A 21953-nucleotide genomic window follows, 5' to 3' on the forward strand; every position below is an offset into this window, starting at 1 on the left:
AGGAGGAGAAGGTGGCGTCGTCAAGGAGAAAACGCCTTGTTCTCTCTCTCTCTCTCTCTCTCTCTCTCTCTCTCTCTCTGACGCCAGTTTATGCAATTTATCTCTTCCTCTCTCGTCAATTTACGCATTATTTCTCTCTCTCTCTCTCTCTCTCTCTCTCTCTCTCTCTCTCTCTCTCTCTTTCTGACGCCAGTTTATGCAGTTTATCTCTTCCTCTCTAGTCAGTTTACGCATTTCTCTCCCTCTCTCTCTCTCTCTCTCTCTCTCTCTCTCTCTCTCTCTCTCTCTCTCTCTCTCTCTCTCTCTCTGACGCCAATTTATGCAATTTTCTCTCTCCCTCTCGCTTCAGTCAACGCATTACTTTCTCTCTCTCTCTCTCTCTCTCTCTCTCTCTCTCTCTCTCTCTCTCTCTCTCTCTCTCTCTCTCTCTCTCATCAGTTTAAGCATAATTTCTCTCTCTCTCTCTCTCTCTCTCTCTCTCTCTCTCTCTCTCTCTCTCATCAGTTTCATAATTCTCTCTCTCTCTCTCTCTCTCTCACATCAGTTTAAGCATAATTCTCTCTCTCTCTCTCTCTCTCTCTCTCTCTCTCTCTCTCTCTCTCTCTCTCTCTCTCTCTCTCTCACATCAGTTTAAGCATAATTCTCTCTCTCTCTCTCTCTCTCTCTCTCTCTCTCTCTCTCTCTCTCTCTCTCTCTCTCTCTCTCTCATCAGTTTAAGCATAATTCTCTCTCTCTCTCTCTCTCTCTCTCTCTCTCTCTCTCTCTCTCTCTCTCTCTCTCATCAGTTTAAGCATAATTCTCTCTCTCTCTCTCTCTCTCTCTCTCTCTCTCTCTCTCTCTCTCTCTCTCTCTCTCTCTCTCACATCAGTTTAAGCATAATTCTCTCTCTCTCTCTCTCTCTCTCTCTCTCTCTCTCATCAGTTTAAGCATAATTCTCTCTCTCTCTCTCTCTCTCTCTCTCTCTCTCTCTCTCTCTCTCTCTCTCTCTCTCTCTCTCTCATCAGTTTAAGCATAATTCTCTCTCTCTCTCTCTCTCTCTCTCTCTCTCTCTCTCTCTCTCTCTCTCTCTCTCTCTCTCTCTCTCTCTCATCAGTTTAAGCATAATTTCTCTCTCTCTCTCTCTCTCTCTCTCTCTCTCTCTCTCTCTCTCTCTCTCTCTCTCTCTCTCTCTCTCTCTCATCAGTTTATAATTCTCTCTCTCTCTCTCTCTCTCTCTCTCTCTCTCTCTCTCTCTCTCTCTCTCAGCGCGGTGATCCGAGAACCAATTTTTGCAGTTCCTGCCAGTTTTTGTCGGTGGCATCGTTACCCTTTAAGATGTTTTTTGCAAGTCGCATCCTTTAGCTACGAGGGCGTTCCTGGTGGATCTTCTTTGTGTACGGACGCTTTTTATTACTTTACACAACTTTTTATGACTTGTTTTTCCTTTAATTTTCATAAGTTGTAGGACAACTTTTTTTTTTTTTTTGTCTTATTTGTTTTTGTCATTTTCTTTCCGTATAGGAAAAGTCGGCCAACGGGGTCATTGAATATTTTAATCGAGTTAATTGTATGGGTATTATAAGAGAGGGTTGGTGTGAGAAGTCCTGGGCCTAGGAACATTATGTACCATCTCATGTCTTCATTTTGAGTGTTTATGCAGTCGCAGGAGAGGCCCCGGGTTGAACGACGGCAAGTTTAAATGTGGTGTTAGATTACCTTTAGGCTCTCTATCTTATACACAAAAACCTTATATACACGGTGGTTTTAATACATAGAAATAAGTATAAAAATATGTGCAATATACTGTATATCCTTTGACTAATTAGGCAAGAAAATTAAAATCTCAAAAGCTGCGGAAAAACAAAGTATCCTTAGTTTAGATCAGTAATGAATACAAAAAAATTCTACAAAGTACAAGACGCTTCAATTTTGCCAAGAAGTTCATTGCATATTGAATCTCTTTATACAAAACCACAACAATCGTTTTTGTGATATCCAAGTAGTACAGAATCCAGTGATGCCGTAAGGTCACATGTATTTACCAAAGGCAACTAGAAGGAACACATGCTGATAGGCCTTAAACGCTCTTTGTCCCACGACTGGAAATCACCTTTGAAAGTGTCCGTTGAAAGGACGGGAAGGGAAGATTGGGCCTTGAGTTTCGTTTCTGGTGCAGAAGAAGAAGAAGAAGAAGAAGAAGAATGAAGGAGATGCCTTCCTATCACCCGTTACACATATGACTCCACCCCACGATAGGGCTTACCGGGATTATTTGACGTTGTGTACAAACAATTGTCGCCCTCCTTGGCATCTTACGGGACTTTGTTGATAGGCAAAATACGCTTTTGTGTATGTATGATATATATATAATATATAATGTGTGTGTGTTGTATATACGTATATATGTATATGTGTGTGTGCGTTTGTGTGTGTAATTTTTGTCTTATAACGGTTTAAAGTGGTGAAGAAAAAGTACATTAACGGGACAGAATTCGATTAGCTGATAGTAGCGAGATAGAATAGCAGCGAGGAGGGCTTTGCGGTGAATACTAAATGTATAGCAATTTTTTCTTTTTTGCTAATCTTGAGGGCAATTAAGTAAACAAAGCAAAGTAGTAGAGTTTTTCACCAAAAGTTTGTTAGAAGCACTGGAAAGAAAGAGCTTTCTCAAAGAACGTTCGAGAAATTATCGGTGATCGGTACTGAAAATTCTGTTTGTTTTGTACCGCAGTTGGAAAGCGGGAGAGAAATCGTGTTAAGTTGCTTATTGCGTCTGCGAGTCCAGATTCTCTCAGCGTTTCGGCTCTTGATTACTAATGTGTAGAAGCACTTCCTACCTCGTAATTACTTACGCTCAGGTCTGTCGGAAAAGCTGTGGTTGATTTATTTATTTTTTTCTATTCGATGGAAGCATTGCAGTAAAGGGATTCAATTGATCAAATAAACAATTCCTATATTTTATCATGCGTGTTCTGTTATTAACAATTCCTCTATTGTATCATGTGCTCTGTTCTTAACATCTCATCTGTTGTAACATGTATGTTCTGTTGTTAACAGTTCCTCTATTGTATCATGCGTGTTGTGTTTTTAATCTGCAAATACTCTTGTCATTAACTTTATATTCCTTTCTTTACTCTCTTGTTCTGTAGTGCGATTTCATTACCTGAGAAGTACAGCCACGGACACTGCTTTCATTATTACTGTTTACAAACATTACGCAACACATTTCTCTTTCTCCTTTTATTATTATTATTATTATTATTATTATTATTATTATTATTATTATTATATTCAGAAGATGAACCGCATTCATATGGAACAAGCCCTCAGGGACTATGGGCTTGAAATTCAAGTCTCCAGAGAATATGCTGTTTATTACAAGAAGTAAGAGAAGGTAACGGGAAATATGGAAAGAAGAGACCACTTATTAAAAAAGAAAAAATAAATTAAATACATAAATAAATTACCGTTTGTGTTAGTTCCCGGTCCGATTACGTGAAAGCTAGGGGGCAGATGGTCGTGTATATCATGTGATTTCTAGCCGCCATAGTGGCTGCTGGGCGGCCTTGGAATATTTTTCACTCCAAGGGGAAATACGTATAACGATGGTAACTGCTACGCCTTTAGCCTTTAGCCATTCTCTCTCTCTCTCTCTCTCTCTCTCTCTCTCTCTCTCTCTCTCTCTCTCTCTCTCTCTCTCTCTCTCTCTCTCAGGTTCATGCAGTTTTACTCTGTAACATTCATTGTCGTATTTTATCAGTCTTGCTTTAAGAATGATTTGGGTACTGTTGTTGGTCATATTATTATTATTATTATTATTATTATTATTATTATTATTATTATTATTATTATTATTATTATTATTATTATTATTATTATTATTATTAAAATCTGACTTCCGGATATCTTGCCGGGCTTTTCTGTAAAGCCGCAGAGAGAGGAAGAGGCATTCTCCCTTAACTCAATAAATCGGTGTCGAGGAACGAGACTTATATTATTAAGAACACCTCAGGGAAGGGTATAGACGCCTGACATTGGTTAGACAAATTGCCTTGGAGAAGGAGGACACTAAATATTTATATCTGCAGTATTGCTGTTATTTATTTAAAGAATCAGCAATAGTTTTTACTGTTGCCAAACATATTCATAGACTGTTTAATTCGATTTATAGGGTTTCTAATTCCTTTTATAACATTTCGAAATGTATTACGTAATGATGGATAACCAGGATGGGATAACTTCAGGATGGGACACACCCAACCTTCACTCTTCTCTCTATCTCTCTATCTCTCTCTCTCTCTCTCTCTCTCTCTCTCTCTCTCTCTCTTCTTCTTCTCTTCTTCTTCTTCTTCTCTTCTCTTCTTCTTCTTCTTCTTCTTCTTCTTCTTCTTCTTCTTCTTCTTCTTCTTCTTTGATGGAATGTTTTACCTTTGTGTGGGTTTACATTTTTATGGAAAAGATGAACTAACGTGGGCTGACTGTTCCGGTTTGACATAGGACCTGCAGTTATAGTTAAAAAGCTTCTTGACAAGTGAAGTATGAATGTTTGACAAACAAGTGAATACATTTAAGATAGATAAAAAGTTGGGAAATTATGTTATGTTAGCGACGGATGTTGACCAGGCAGCCACTTGTTAGGGTCTTCACGATATAACTATTATGATATTCTGTAGTTGTGAATTTGGGTTTATATGTAGGATGCTCTCAGGTCAGGTTTATTATTATTATTATTATTATTATTATTATTATTATTATTATTATTATTATTATTATTATAGGGTAATGAAATTCAGTCAGATATATATATTTCTGTATTCTGCTGGTCTTGAGGAATTTTTGCAATTTGCAAGGTGCCTCTTCATGACAATAAATGTGGCAGGCTTTTCCAAATTCATACATATCCACATAATTTCGGTTTTCTTTCCACATTGTGCGCCAAACCTTCATCCTTCACTCACCAAATGAGTTGTTACCCAGTACTCATTTTTGTGACATTAATTGAATTTATATATATATATATATATATATATATATATATATATATATATATATATATATATATATATATATATATATATATATATATATATATATATGTATGTATGTATGTATATATATATATATATATATATATATATATATATATATATATATATATATATATATATATATATATATATTGTGCATTGTGCATTTGCTTCAACCAGAAAATTATCAGATATAAAGCACGTTAAAAGAAGAAGAAGAAGACTGTACTGTATCTACACTTTAGCCATTCCTCTTCTCACCATTACACCTATTAACTTTCTTCTCCACCTTTATTCTAAGACAGTCTAACTCATCTCACATTTCTCTTTTCCCAGTTATATTCCCAAGCCACTTACATTTTTAAAAGACTGTGTCCATTCTCATTTGTTTGAGCTATGCCATCTCTACCTTTGTTGCATACATCTACATTTAAATCACCTAGTGCAGCTACCCTTTTTCATTCTCAATACATGTATAATCACACTTTCATTATGGATTTATAGGTTATATAGACTTGAATGTCAGTTTTTCACATATCATACTCGTTTCTTACCACACAGTTATCATCTTAACAAATCTGTACACTTTCACCCTTCTATAGCTGTCCATATCTCAGCCACCCAAGACCCAACCAGTCTTTGTCTTTCCGTGTCCTGCAAACCCTCGTTTCATTTTTGTCTTACTGGTGCCACAAAATCCAACTATCTTTTTAGAAAGTCAGTTGTTATGTATTTCTTCTCTTGTGCCATATCTAAGCACATTCAAAACCTCACCACTGTTTCGACTGATATTTTTATTTGTACTCTGGTTGTCTGTTGTATCTGGATTCTTGTTTATACATTCATCTGAAGAGGAGCCTAGAGTGGCTTGAAACTGTAGTGTTTGTCAAAATGAAAGGGTGTCTTTAGAACAGGTTTTTTTATTTGTTACTACTAACACATACGGAGTATAATCCATTCATGCCTCACTACTAATATTTTATTCTTCCACTTTTTTTCCTCAAACAAATGCAGTCCAAGGAGGGTATGGGGCTTCATGCTCCATGCATCTGGCAATATTTGGTTATTCGCCCAACACTGATTGGCTCCTTATAGGGGGTTAGTGCCGTCAGTTCACCTCATGCGGCGCACTGTAGGCATTACTTAAGGTTATTCGCAGCGTGCCTTCGGCCCCTAGCTACAACTGCTTTCATTCATTTTACTGTACCTCCGTTCATATTCTCTTTCTTCTATCTTACGGTCCACCCTCTCCTAACAATTGATTCATAGTGCAACTGTGAGGTTTTCCTCCTGTTACACTTGTCAGTTTCCATTTCAGCGCTGAATGGCCTTAGTTGCCCCAGTGCTTGGCATGTATGCCTAAAATCTATAAATTGATCAATCAGTCCAACAACACTTATTGGCCAGAAGGCTAATGTGGTATTTCATTTCCCAACACCCATGTAGTATGTGTGCAGTGTGTGAAAGAGAGAGCTTACTTGGTGGTGATATATATCCTAGTTGTTCCATAGCCTGAGTAGAACATTTGTTTTTAATTTAAAGATTATGCTAATTTATATCCTTTTTTCAGATGGAACTGGTAGTGGACGTGTTCAGATTCCACGTCATTTTGATGTCACAGCACAAACTTTACAAATAGGACAAATGTTAATGTCCTTATTACACTCGTGGGGTTTGGATCCTTCATTAGATCAAACCTGTGAGCACACTCTTGGCCTTTTGAGACCAAGAGTACCTGTATCGTACGGCCTCATATCAAAATCTGGTATGTGTTTCAACTTCTGTTGTTTTATTCAGTGCTCTTATGTGATAAGATAGTGTTGGTGTAATTTTTACTTTCAGAGTTTGTGCTTCTCAGGAAGTTTCATTTTGGGAGTAACTTCACTCATCTTTTTGACATATAGTCATTGTGTGAAGTTAGTTTTTACTATTTTGTATATTTGTGTTCTAAACAAAACATAGTTTGACTTTAGGCAAAATATGAATAATTAACTCAGAAATGTATTAATACAATAAAAATGTACAAAAGATCCACAAGCTCAGTAGATTATCAACACATTAATTATTTTGAACATCACTGGAATTCATTGACTGAATGTTTAGAATAAGTCGGAAGATACTCAGTGTAAAATTATCCAAGAGAGATAGCCAAATTTCGAACTCTGAGGAATTCATTTGTACTCAAATAAAGGATTAATCACTATGAAGTGTTCTTGAGCTGGCTGTTAAGAAATTGTGCACAAAATGTCCAATTTTATGACTTCTTAAATTTTTGTGTAGCTCAGAAAGGGCAAACCAAAGTAGATAACTGATCTTCCTGTATTTAGCTTCAGGGCTGTAATTAACTCTCCTTGAACACACAGAGAGTTTAGTTTTAAATATAAATGTGCTGAACTGTTCTGTTAATTGTTGAATCAGTTAGCCTACTTACAATTACTATACAAGTATATTGTCTTGAAAACTCATGATTTATGAAAGGCTATTTTTCAGGTTACATGTCTTTACTGATGCCCACATGGCATCCAGTGAGAGAGGATGATATGCCTGCTATTAATCTTCCTCCAGATCTTGCTGCAGAATTACCTCCAGAAATGGTTACACTTGAACACAGAACACAGGTAATGGCTTCAGAGATGGTATAAGAAATTTCAGTGTCAAATGTTTAGCTTTAACAAAGGTTTGTTTTTACAAATTTTGATTTATGTTTTCATTATTTGTGACTAGTTTCCTTGCTTTTATTTTTCATGTGTATTTCCGCGGTGCAATCCGTTTACTAAGACCTTACTAATATTAGAAAATGAAACTTTTTCAGGTATTTACTGGCAGAGGCCATTGGGAAGTGTCACCGGCACTTACTACTCATCATTTACTGGCTTTAGTTTCTGTGGCAAATACATTGCAAGATATGAATGCTGCAACACTTATTCCAGAAGAGGAAAGGAGGCGTAAAATTCATATGTAAGTGTTAAGGAAGAGTATTATTATTATCGTTGGCAAACTTTTCAAAAGTTTGTTTGGAAAGTTGTGTAACAACTTAAAGGTTTTTCTTGTTTTGAGAAATTACTGATGATAATTTCATTTTTTCAGACAAAGTTCCAAGTCTAACCAGAATTCAGTTAGCAATCACGAAGATGAATTTTCAAAACAACAGTCTGTGATTAAGCAAGGTTGGTCCACATTAACTGCTCTTCATACAGTATTATTACCTGATTGTGTAGTAGCTTCAGGGGCTACTAAATACCAGCCCCCAATGGTGGAAATTCTTGCGCGTAGATGGCAGGACCGTTGCCAGGAGGTAAGGGTAAAATATTTTATCATCTTAGAGTAAGTTTCCCAATTGCATCCTGTTGCCTTTGTTGCTTGCGTTGGATTGTTATATTTAATCTGAAGTAGGTTATGAAGACACTTAGTCCCCAAACAAATTATAATGGATATTGTCTCTTCAGGTTCTGAAGAGACATCGCAAATTACTCTTGATTAACCCTAATTAAATGCAAATCATTTCTTGTAAAAGAGTTAGAAAAAATCTTATGTGTTTTAAAGAAGTCAGATTATATTTACACTGTGTACATTTTCTACACACAGTATATATTACAATCTAATATGGCAGTATAGTTGTTGTAGTCATAATATCATGTTTTTTTATTGTGTGATATCTTTAATACTGATAGTCTAGTTTGTCTAACAGCAGCTTGTTGTCAAGTAGCCATTTTAATACAACAGTTATTTTTGAACTGCACTACTCTTATCCTCTCAACTTACAGGCAGTAAGTCAGATATTTATTTCAGGTGAGAGAAGCAGCTCAAGCCCTGTTGAAAACAGAGTTAACTCGTATGGGTCCAGAAGGGCGACAGAAATTGGTAGAAATGTGGTCTCCTCACTTGCCAACACACACTGAGCCTCTCCCAACTGGTCCTACCCCATATACAAACCATGAACCTCCAAGTACTCCACGACCAGATCAACCTTCTTCTAAGGTAAAAGTTCAGAGCATTTTGTTAATAGGACTGTATTTCAGAAGAAAAAACTATGTACACTACCTAGTTTTGTAGCAGCATTTAATGATAAATTTCCTGACACTGTAGAAAAGAAAGAATGGAGTCAAAGATAAAACCTATAAACAGGCTTTCCCTGGGTTACATCAGACTTGGGTTACATCGTTCCAAGTTTATGTCGCTTTCCATTGGATGTCCCGAGGTTACATTGTCGTCTTACGCTGTGACAGAACAGTAAAAGTACATACAGGACTAACACACAGTCTAAGAATACAACCATCTGGAATTTAAGATGAGGTAACTCTAGGCTCTCTTAAACTACCACCAAAAATACTTCTGTAGATGATCACTTCAAAAACTGTAATTTCTATAAAACATGTTGCGTCAGACACATAAGTTATGATGGTTATGTAAGAGCCTTGTGATTCACTGGTCAGGTGCATCATTAAAATAAGTTTAGAATAATACAAGCATATGAGATTTGATGCCTCAGTGATTCCCTGTTAAGGTTCCACTAGCTGATGGCCAAGGCCAGTTGATAAGATCTCTGGTATGGATTATTCGAGATAATTCTCCCCAGTACATGTACTGCTCTTACAATCTTGTTTACTTCATCTTGCATAATAAGTTTCGTTTTTATATACCAGGTGCTTTTAAAACTACAAAGTAGGTTATGTGGTACTCTATTTAGTTTATCTGAACATTAGCTAATATAACATTTTCAGATATAAGTAGGAGCCTGTATGTAGCTAATATAACATTTTCAAATACAAGCCTGTATGTCTCATAATTCTGTAAATTGATGGCTGTGCATAAAATGTCAGTTCTCTTAAAGCTCTCTTTTATATTAAACTATATTATACTTATGACAGTGTTTTGATCCTCTGGAAGAAGCAGTGAGCCCATGCAATTTTTTATGATTTTGTTGTGTACATATCTGTCCACAACAAAATTATAAAAAATCAGCCAAGTTTTACTGACCCAAGCATAATACTGATTTGCAGAGTACTGCTGGTAATAGCCCAGTCCATACAGCTACAAATGGTGGGAATGCTGTAAGTGGAAACAGTGGTACCAACAATGAGCGTCCAATGGAACCTCACCCCCACTTGGATGAAGATCACTATGATGAAGAGATGGATGGTAAGTAGCCTTTTTTTTTTTTATGAAAGATTTCATTGTTCATGAATTACTCTTGAAATGTATAAAGTTTTTTTTTTAAGTATTTTGTTTTCAGTCTTTGGGCAAAGGCTAGATAATTTAATGTGCTCTTATTACACAACTGCAAAGTCAGTTTAAAAGCAAAATAAATAGTTCACAGAGGTAATTAATTTGTTACCTCTGTTAAAACCTCTGATATGGGTTTTTTGATGACTTATTTCACTGGTCAAGGCAACCAAAGGCTGTATAGCAGAGACTTCATTTATATCTTCAGGATATAGGTTTCAAGTTAAAATTATCAGCTGTAAGTTGAATGTTTTGGAAATGACACACAATAAGCACATCTGTTGTACTGCCCTTTTATTTGTGTATTTGTTGTTGGAATATTTTTTTAGAGGAAAGATAAAAATAATAATGTTTTTCTAAGGAATGTTACTGTAGGTTTTTGTATGTTTGCTACAGTTGCTACCATCCCTTTAGCATAAAGTCTGAACAGTAACTTATGTATCCCACTATATTATTATGCTATCTACTATCTTTCACTAAGTGTACATGTTCTAAAACAAACCCTTTGATTATCAAAACCTCAACTGCTGTGCCTAGTTCTACTAGTATTTGAGTCTATTCAGATGATAAATGTGACAGTCTTCCAAACTATGTAGCTGTGGCTATGTTTGATAAATACATACAATAGGTCCTTATCAGCGGCCCTTGCCTTTCAATCATTCATCGATATGGATTTTTTGTTTTGATTAACCCAAAAGAAACTTCACTTCCACTTATTTTTATTCATTATCTGTCCTTTGAAAGAACAGCATGGGAACACCAGTCCTCATGAATGTTCATAAATGTAGATTATCATAAAAATACTGTAAATGTGCATTTTATATTAAGGCATATAATTGCCTTACCATCTTTGTTTCCAACTGTTTTGGACTACATAAAGTATGAATCAGCTATCAGGGATGCAAGGAACTATATAAGCAGGCATTAACCTACATGAGCTGTCTGATTGCCTTTTCTACAAGTGGATTGACATGACTAGGATTTGTGCACAAAACATGAACGGGCCATTTTAAAGTAATGGGGTTGTACAGAAGAAAATTAACTAATTTTTAAGAATTACATGTTTCTGGACAAGAGATGCAATGTTACAAGATACAGTTCAGTTGCAGATGTCTTACTAAGGATTTTGTGGATTAGTTCTGTACAGTTAGAATTTATTGGTTACTCAAGTAGCTAATGCAGTTTTTTAGAATTTTAAATTAAAAAAACTTGTGCAGTGACCATTTCAAGGTCACAATGTCAGCAATGAAAATAAAAAAATGTGAGATGAAGGACTCGCATAAAAGTAAACTTAGCATTTCTTGTCGGTAAGTTATACTTCGGTTAATGGCTCCTCCAACCAGATCAGGCATGAGGGGTAAGTAAAATAAGAGGAACAAGTTTCTTCAATATAGAAAGTACTTTTAAAATTCAATTTGTAAAAGTTTACCAACTTCTCTTAACCTAATTTGTTGCGATTTTCAAGAGCTTAAGAACTTAGACAACTCCATACCTGGAAGCTGTTTTTCAGAGCCTGTGTCAAGAAAAGACAAAAATTTATCCATAAGATTTTATTTACAGGTGGTTTTCTCTTTTTATTATGCTTAATGATTAAATTGAATCAGTTTATGTCTATACACAAGTAAATATGTGTCACAATTATTTTCAAATAATTGGGTGGTTAGTATTATGTATGTTTGAAACTACAACACATCTCTATGGTGTATATTTGATTATGTAATCCTTCATATTTGGGATGTGCTGTTATAGTACTAAAACATAGCACTGACTTTATATGAGCAGAACTTGAAACATATTTTTATTATCAATGATGTACAGGCTTGACTGGATTGAGAAGTGAATTGAAAATGCACTTAGAAGTTCCATTGATGAAGGTGCAACATGAATTAAATGTTCACATTAGTAATGAGTTAAGCAAGTTATGTCATCCCTCAACATGGAACCTATTATCATCAGCACCTTCGCATCTGGTAGATTACGGTAACATTGGACTCAATATAAAAGGTGTTGTAGATGATGATTCATTTGGACTGTTGAACTGCCTCAAGCAAGCAAGCAAAGCAAGTGGCTTGGTGGTCTTCATTTCGTTGGACTTTGGGCATTATTTGTATGGTTTTCTTTATCATAATAATTATGTCCGTTCTTATTCTTTGTGCTCTACTAAGGAACATTACAACTTTACATCCATTTCACTGATACTCCGCTGCATTTGATCTTTGTCATTAGTAGACTGAGGCTTTGTGGTTTGTCTGAAGTGAGATGGTAGTGCAGCTTATGAAACAATAACCTCAATGTGTACTTTGCTAGCGGATGTCATATTTTATGTCTCGGTGGATATAGCTAACCTTAAGAAATAACCAGTTCAATGGAAACAGTACATGGTAGAACAATTCTGAGTAGTTTAAAAAATGGGACCAAGTAGAATAATGGAATTCTCTGTAACATAATAAGCAATTTGCATTGTTTCAAGTGATATACTTCTTAATGTCATAATTATGCCTACATACATAGAATCTAATGGTCACTTTTTACCAGATATACATATGTAAATGTAATAACAACATATAACACCACCAAACCAATTAACACGTAGGTAACTTTACCTTTAGTTTCTAAAGTAGCATAAGCACATGCATTACTCACATTGAATTAGAACTAAACGTTAGGAGTCTCTTCAATATTTTTAAATTTACCGTATATGTGATACTTATTAAAGTAATAAGTTTTTGACACAAGTGAATGTTTTAATACTTTGGTAGTACAGTAATTGAAGCTGCACTTGTATCTACTCTGGACCAGTCACAATTGCTAATATATTTTTGTTTGAATAACAAAGCTTTTTTGGCAGTAGCCTCATGGTTGTGTATTTTATCCAGTGCATCCTGTTAGTGTGTACTATTGGTTTTTTCATTATACTTAAGATTTAGGTATTGTATTGTCTCCTTTCATTTTCCTTGGATCTAATTTACATTCTTGAAGTTTTTCAATTATTTTGAGCTTTATCTCATACTTCATAGTATTCTTTTAATTTTGAAATTGTCAGCTTCATAGGTAAACGCGCGGCACTCGTTAAGCATTGTTTTTCAGATGCTGTATCTTGTGGCTTGTGTAAGGAATGATTTTATTATATTTTTGATCATTTTAGAATGTCAGGTGACCACAGCTGAATTTTTTCATTGTTAGGCAGAGCTTTTGTAAACCAACATTTCATGAGAATGCAAGCCTGCAGATTGCTGAGATGAAACCAAAATGGGAATGACAGGTCTATGGAGCCTGTAACATCTGAATATGAGATTTTGATTGTTGTAGTGGGTTTTATATAGTGCTCTTTTACTATAGAATAATCTTTAGAGTATTTGTTCTTGTTGATGTTATTTTTTTTTCTTATGTGATTTTCTAATAAAATTAATTCTGTATTTCTGTGGATGCATTTTTGGGAACTACAGTATTTAGTGTAGCTGCTATGGAAAGGTAACTAAACCCTCATTCTCTACATCTGTTGAACGTAATTGTCAATTTACTGTATCCTGTGATAAGAAAATTATTTGTTTACTTCATCTGCTGAGTTAGGATTAACATTATTATACACAAAATGAGAACATAATGATAACATTCTCAGTCAATTTTACTGAAGTCTGTTTTTTGTGAGTTTTAAGCTAAAATTATATGTAATAAAGACTGCAATATAGGAGTTACATAAATCATTAAGAAAAAAATTGATGAAAAGTTGGATCTTTTCAATTCATTATGACAGTTCATAATTTTAAGAAAATTTCCATTTGTATCAGCAAGAGTAAGTTATATTTTAGAGTGTGTGATAGGGAAGTAAGATTATGAAGTAAATAATGAAAGATTTAGGAAAGCAGATTAGGGAGAACAGAGAAACACAAATGTAAACAATTCATTAAACAAATATTAGGCTTTTAGATATACAAGTTAAAGGTGAATTAAAGAAAATACTGGGAGCATATGGAGACCAGAAATTAGGACTTGATAGTGGCTCAAGACCTTTGATAAACTCACCATCAGCACACTACATCTTGACAGTGTATTAGAATAAATTTTTGGAGGAAGTCAGGAGAAGAGCAATATAACAGCAAAATTGCATTTATTAAACCAGTTAACCTGAGGAGTGCTTATTAGCCCTTTATGATTCCATTCCTTGGTGTGCAAAAAACACACCAAACAGTAGAATTAGTGCAACTTAATTTGGTGCTCATGACACTTTGTTAATCAGCTTAAACTGCTACTTGCAGTCCACCAGTTAAATAACAGACAGCAGTTACATGATGATAGAAGAAGCAAAGCAATCAAATATTTAGTGAATGAATGGAGACCTGAGTTACAACAAGGTGTTGGTTAAAAGCACTGTACGAACATTCAGCTTACTCTTTCACGTGTGGAGACAGCTTTCGCAATATCGATAACCATAGTCCAGTAAAGAATGGATGGTAGTGGATTATAAACAGATGAATACTTGATGTACATAGTAATGTACTGTACATAGGTATCTTCCATCACATGTTGGCTTTTACTATTAGGTACAGAAAACTTGTTGGCATAGGGAATGGAAAAATCAGAAATGTTTTAGTTCATAACCATCTGCATTATAAACATGGTATAAATCATAGATTAGGTAATATTTAACATTAAAATTTCAATAAGTAAACTATCATATTGAAAGGTGTTATTTATATCTGTTAATTTGCTCCACTATATTTTTCATCTGCTGTCAACTCCAGACTTCTCCAAAACCACTCTGTTTTGCACCATTTTAGTCCAGCCATCATGTGGACCCCAAACCTCCAAAAAAACTCTTTACAATGCCATTGTTTCAGTATTTACTGAAGGTTTATTCATATTTTTAGCAATAATTCATTGCCCATGTATTTATATTTTATTCAGGGGGTTTCTCTAACCTTTTCAGGCTTTATGGTTATTTAATATTTCATATTTATCAAATCCTTTTAAGGATTGTATCCATAGAATCCCCAAACAAAGTAAGGTCTTACTATGAGTTATTTATTAAACCAAAAGTGTCTAACATTCTTCCCTTGATCCTGAACTCCTGCATTTCCTTGGAAAAGAAAAAACTCAGTTTTTGCATTCATAAGGTGTTTTTATGGGTATCTGGAGTACTCTTGTATCATGGACAAAATGAAACTTCTCTCTGTTTTAGGACATGAAGAGGAAACTTCCACCTTCAGAGACATCCTCTATGAATTAGTCGTGAACTTTGCTTTGTAATAAAAGATCCATACAAGCCCACTAGGGTTGTCCTTTTGACTGACTTCATTTAAAAAAAAAAAAAAAACATGGGCTACTCTTGGTAGGAACCCACACATGTGGTTGTTGGTTGTGAGTTTATCTTCTATCAGACTAATAAAAACTGCATATAGTAGAGCTACTCCATAGATAAGTCAAGATCTTGATGCTGTCTCTTCCACTCTCATTGGCAAAGTACAGCAGTACTATTTTCTGTACCATATAATCCTTTATTCATAGTAGAATTTATTGCAGAACATAGATGTATAATGGTTTGTTTTGTAAAAGATTGTGATCATTATGTGTAATGCTATGCAGATTTTGCCACTTTCTAATAGTTAGAGGTTCTAAGGTGCCTAAAAAGTTTCTCTTGGAAGTTTTCTTGTTTTTTGTGTTTAGAGTTATTGGCAGTTTTGTTGTCTCAGTTTTGTAGAATTATCATAGTACAGTTGTAGGAAAGTATATTTCAACACCAGTGTCAGAAAAATATAATTGCACCCTTGTATATTAATTATGAAAAGTTGGGATATCAGGGGACACCCCTTTTATGGGCTTGCACTATAATTGTTGAATCACCATTTAGATGATCTTGGAATTTCTATACCCAAAAAGAACATTAACGGATTTAATACTAAATCTCTATGACTGTATACATACATGTTTCACTCATGGTTACTATGTGAGTTAGATTAAGCTTCTTACTCTATTCTGGATGATACAGCCTTTGCTACAAGCTGTATTCCTTTAGATCATCTTGCAAGATTGGTTTGTTTTGATACTGGTTACAGCATTACCTGAACAGTAGATTAAAGAGGTCTAGCAAAGGTTTTGTCACATATCCAGTACTTTATATAAGCTTCTTAATCTTTATGAATAGTTTGGAAATGTTTATACAGTATCAGAGTATTTGATGATAAATGTTAAACACTGTGGGAAGGTTTTTGGAAGTACATGTAATGTCTTGTTGCCCTATGTTTTGTGGAAAAGCACATTTGTTCATTACTAATCCCATGCTTACTCAACAAAAGTCAAGCTGACACTGGTCAAAATTAGATGTTCTTTTAATAATATGAAAAACAAAGTTGCAAAACTGCTAAAGATCGGAAGACTTTGAGGTGGAAATATTTGGTAAGTCACGAAGCATGTTTTACAGTGCCTAGAAAAAATAGTTTGTTCAAGTGTTTTGCCAATAGCATGAGATCTCAGGAAACTGTGGAAGCTTGCTGGTTTAAAAGGTATGATAAGGCTAAAATTACCAAAAAATCTAACAGAACAGTGGAGCAAAGAACATATTTTCCTAATTACTGAAAAACATGAATTGGGCTCTTCTTGCGCTCTTATGCATGGTGTTTCTCTTCATGTTGATTTTGGGACTGATGCATTTAATTTTGCTATACATTGTACTGCAGTCCATGAGCCCTAAGAGGAAAACTTGACTTTCCTATGTAGAGCAATTTGGAGTCGCATTTTCTTAGTTTTTAAAAACTATTGCTAGCATTTGTTACATCTTGTATTATTGCCTTTGACCATTTATTGTCTTTGAAGTTTTTCCACGTTTCTTTAATAAGAATTGGAAGGTTATTAGTGTTTTCTCTAATTTTTGTCTTGAAATGTATTAACATTTTTATGCATTTTCAGGTGAAACTTATAATAGTATAATAGGGTTTATAGATACAGTAATAGCACCATATAAGTTGTACAGTCTGTTTTATATAAAATTAAATGAAGATTAAATATGCTATAATTTAAATAGAGTAATCAGTCTTTCAGTAATTATATTCATTTGAGAATTTTTTAACTCTTGATATTTTTTCACTAGAATGAGTGTCATCTTGTATTCAGGAATGCTTGATGTTTTATAGGTAAAGGAAATACTTAAGTGGACTGTTTCTCTTATATGTGTATGTAGAACTTAAGAAAACAATTCAGGTTACTTTCCAACTTTTAAAAAGCTTTTTATAGTGTATAAATACAGTAAAACTATCTCATTAAAGGTGACTGCCACGATGGAAAACCATTGTAATGTAATGATTTAGATCCATTACTGTCTGTACAGAAGAGTGCAGTCATGGGAAAAATTTACAAAGTAATGGGATGAACATATAACAAATTGGTGTCCATTCCTAGTCTCTCAGAAATCATAAAAAAATGATTCATGGAAGATCCTCTAAAATCCAATGCATACTTATTTGCAATAATTATTCAAACATTATAAAAGAAATACAGTACTGTATATACAGTATATATATATTTATACATATGTACGTGTGTATCGTCAGTTTCTTCGATTTTCATGCCAACTGAATGAACTACAATCACTGATTGACTGACCAATTCACACACACACACACACTCTCTCTCTCTCTCTCTCTCTCTCTCTCTCTCTCTCTCTCTCTCTAAACATGTTTTAGGGGATCAGTGGTGTTCCTTACATGTAGGGCCCTGCAAAAACTGGTCCTTGTTTGAGGACTTCACAAAAGAACTGCAGGAATTACCACCCCTGCCCACAAAAACATACAAAGGCATGGTTAGATTAATATTCTCCCAAAGGCTAGCATGAGTAAATAGATGTACACCAAATGACAATGAAAATACCAAATAACAAAAGCAAAAATGTCAGTAAGGTAAAGCTGAGACAGGAAAGATCTGAATATAATTGTTAATGTTTTTTGCTGATAAAGGCAAATTACTGTGAATTCTTGAAAAGGAAAGCTAGGCAAAAATACAAATTCAAGCAAGAATTGCATACTGAATGGAGTCATGTGAATTATGAAATGACTGAAAGTAGAAAAAAATGTAACACACTATCAAAATAATACCTCCAGCTGAAAGGCAAAAGGCAATAAAGTAGCAGTAAACTCTAAGCGCAAAGCATCATGCCGTAAAGTGAAGTGAAGTAAAGTTGTGAAAATAAAGAAAAGAAATAGCTGACGCACACGACAACTACGAAAAGTGTTAATTCTGGGAAGCTCAGCAGCACAACCAACTTTGAAGAAGCCACACAGAGAAAAGAAACATCTAGATCTATTAAGTTGTTGTGAATGGGTTCATTTCACACTTTCGTTAGGCTGCTTTGATTAATTGGTTCATGAGAGCAAAATCTTTTTTAAATGGGCTGAACTTATGATATTCAAGTTCTTATGTGTTGCTTTGAGCCTAGGAGGTTTAGAGATAATGTTTATCTTGAATGTGATTCATTCATTATGAATTAACACATTAAGTAGAGTCACCCAATGTAATTAAGTGGATGCATGCTTCTTAGTGTAATCTTGTTATTATGTCAAAGCCTGCAATAGTGGAATAGATAATTATGCCACCAGAAGCAGTGTTTTATCCCATCTGTGGCACATAGATAACCTTAAGTTGGATGTTTATGTTATTTAGATCAATGATTTTGGTTTGTACAATATCCTACCTTATTTATTCCTCTCTTGGCAATTTTTTTTTATTTACCACAATGTAATATACCCATGCAACTGGAAAACTGTAGTATATAAGTTGGATATAGTTTTCTAGTCTTATGTTTTTGTCTTCTGTAAAGAAAGCTTCTTTAAGTCAAACAACTTTACAAACATGCTAAAAGTTTGTGTGGCAATAGGAATGAATATTGGCCCAGTAAAAGTTCCGTGTGTTGCTGGGAAACAAGGGAAGATTTACTCTAGTTTCAAGAAGGGTAAGGAGTAGGAGAACATACCATTGAAGCAAGCATTCTTCAGGAATCCAACACTCATAGCCATTGCATCCTTCAAAGCATTTGGGAAGTGACTCATAACCTATGGTTGGTCATCAGTTGAACTCATGCATACTTGATGCCGTGGAATAAACCTACGTACCAGCGGAACAGAGAGTGTCGCAATTCATTTAATTGTTTGCATTGATAAATTGCATTGGGAAGACAGTTGGGTACCTTTTTATATGCAGTGAGAGATCTGCAGAAGTAATGCAGGAGAATGAGATTGTACAGAACTGGACACCCAAGACCTTTTACAACATCTGCAAATAGGAGACTTCCAATAATACCATCTCATTATGGCAAAGAAACTGGAGATGGAAGGCACGAAAAGCAGATTCAGAACAGGACTGTAGTAAGCACTTCCCAGGACACATGGTACAGTATATTCCTGCATGTACCACAGATCCATTAATCTACTGTATTATCAACTTGATGAGCTAAGAGCTATTATTAGTGTATTGAATATTTAGTAATTCATCCTCAGTGAAATAAGAGATTTGTGTATTTTATGGAAACTTGGAAGTTAAAATGTTTATAGTCAATAAATGCAATCACCTTCAACTAGCATTCCCACAAGTTAGATGGTGTTAACCTAGATGAGGTGAAGGGATCTTCTATAGGTGGGATGAATTTTTGAATTTTGTTTCATTATGAAATTAGTGCCAAGCATTCAGCCCTGCTGCCTTTATAAGCATTATGGCATACAGAAAGAAATAGGTTTGTAGTTATGAAACACGTTGCCTTTTTTCCCCATTTCCCATCTGAGTTTAGGCAACACTGCATTGCCAGACCTTTATTTTATTTTGATATATATAATAAACAGTGTTCTTGTATATTAATAATGGATTTTTTACTAACATCAAGATTTACAGTATTCAGGTTACTTGTATTACATTCTTACCAGAATTTTTTCACCTGTCAATTTTCACTTAGTTTTGTTTTTATTGTTTTAACTTCGGTACTAGTTTTATAAGCTATTATCTTGATAGAAATGCCTCTTATATACTAGTTTATTGGTCTTCTTGCATAGACATAATCCAGAACTTTGCATAATCATATGCATGCTTTTAGAATATTTACAGTTTTAAAATGCAACAGAATGGAATGACCATGAAGAATATTAGTAAACTGTAAGTTCTGTAATTCCAACTTACAGGATTGGTCTGTTATTTTTAGTTTTAATATATTAACTGTCTTTGTGATTTGATGTTGAGGTTTTATATATTAAATGTCTGTGATTTGATAATGGATATTATTATTTTGGTTCATAATTTTGTAAATATGTAATTTACTCTCATTCTGTAGTTTAGGATTTGAAGATTGAATATGGAGGAGTTTTTAATGCCTTGTATACTTCAATGATTATTGTTTTCTCCATTGCATTGGCAGATAATATATCACATTGATTATATAAATTTTGCTTTCTTAGAAATTTTCTTTACCAAATATAGTGATTAATGCTCATCATACTTACTGGCAGTTATGCAGCATGTAAGGCTGTTTCATTTGTGTTTCCTTTTTGTCACTGAAGAAATTATTGCATGGCAAGGTCCTTGCAAAAACCATTGATGAATATGGTATGAACTGATACAGTAATACATTTCTCAGTTATTCTTGTGAAGACCAAAAAAAATATTTTAGCTAAAGAGAAAGGGTTTTGACTGTTAAGAAGAGGATATATATCCCTCATAGTCTGATTCACATTTTCAATTTCATATTTTATGCAAAAAACTTTTGGCGATGTTGAAGTGAATGGTTTTCAGATATCTTATTAAATGTTAGTTTTCATCTTGTTTGTTCACATTCCTTTGGATTTTCTTTCAGGTGAAACATGTCGAGAGTTAGTTGCTCAATCAGAAGGCAGGAAGAAGCAGGCAACTGCCATCATCTTGCTAGGAGTTATTGGTGCCTATCATGGTCAGGATTCTGCAGAAGGATTTGGTCTTGGAAACCTAGCTATGCAAACTAGTAAGATTTTTTTTTTTTTTTAGTTTATATAATATAGTCTTCCAGTTGTTATAAAAGAAATCTAAGTTTTCCAGTGATAAATATAATTTAATTGCAATGTTTTTTTCTAAGGTTTGTTTTTATTTTGGAAGGGTTACATCCCATTAGTACTCTATCCATATTGCCAGTGATGTGCCTTTGTTTTCTTTGCTTGAAATTGACCAAACAACAGCTTTTACTCTTGTTTGTGAATATGATCAGTAAATGTCAGTCTTCAATAAATTGTATGCCACATTTATAAGATTTTATCTGAAGTAAAGTCTAGTCAAAATTCAAAAACTGTAATTCTTGGTACAGGAATTAAGCATATTAATGGAAAGGGATGATGTCTTAATCCTCTTGGCCACTTGACTGTATTTCATTATGTTACTTTCACAAAATGTATGCAAGATAAGAAGATATAAACAGTCATATCTTTCATTTAAGAGTACCCATTAGTGATTGATAAATTTTCAGAGCATGTTATTATTCAGTATTTTTTAATTGATTTGAGGCTTTTTATATCTTGGTATGATGCATGGTTTTATATTCATTTATCATGAAATTACACGAAGCCCAAATTATGTTCCTGGAAGTTACTCTTTATGCTCTCTTCTGATATTTAGACCTTTGGTAATTTGGAAATGTTCAGATCCTGTCATTATTCAGTATTTCTGCTTTGGTTTCGAGCTCTTCATGTTTTGACAATTAGCATTTGTTGTAACATTTTTATTTTAAGA

General features: G+C 34.4%; 1 protein-coding gene across 15 annotated transcripts in view; it reads left to right on the forward strand.

The window, feature by feature from the left end:
• The window catches only part of Rbcn-3B (WD repeat-containing protein Rbcn-3B), a 108089-nt gene that overhangs the window by 68060 nt on the left and 18076 nt on the right, over positions 1–21953 (forward strand). For all 15 annotated transcript variants that reach the window (XM_067116616.1, XM_067116614.1, XM_067116615.1 and 12 more), the window contains 7 exons: positions 6577–6771; positions 7497–7624; positions 7819–7964; positions 8094–8301; positions 8796–8984; positions 10007–10145; positions 21052–21195. In XM_067116616.1, the coding sequence (XP_066972717.1) occupies positions 6577–6771; positions 7497–7624; positions 7819–7964; positions 8094–8301; positions 8796–8984; positions 10007–10145; positions 21052–21195 (1149 nt within the window). The remainder of the gene's footprint in view (positions 1–6576; positions 6772–7496; positions 7625–7818; positions 7965–8093; positions 8302–8795; positions 8985–10006; positions 10146–21051; positions 21196–21953) is intronic.

This window comes from Macrobrachium rosenbergii, chromosome 14, assembly GCF_040412425.1.
Source record: "Macrobrachium rosenbergii isolate ZJJX-2024 chromosome 14, ASM4041242v1, whole genome shotgun sequence".
Lineage (NCBI taxonomy): Eukaryota > Metazoa > Arthropoda > Malacostraca > Decapoda > Palaemonidae > Macrobrachium > Macrobrachium rosenbergii.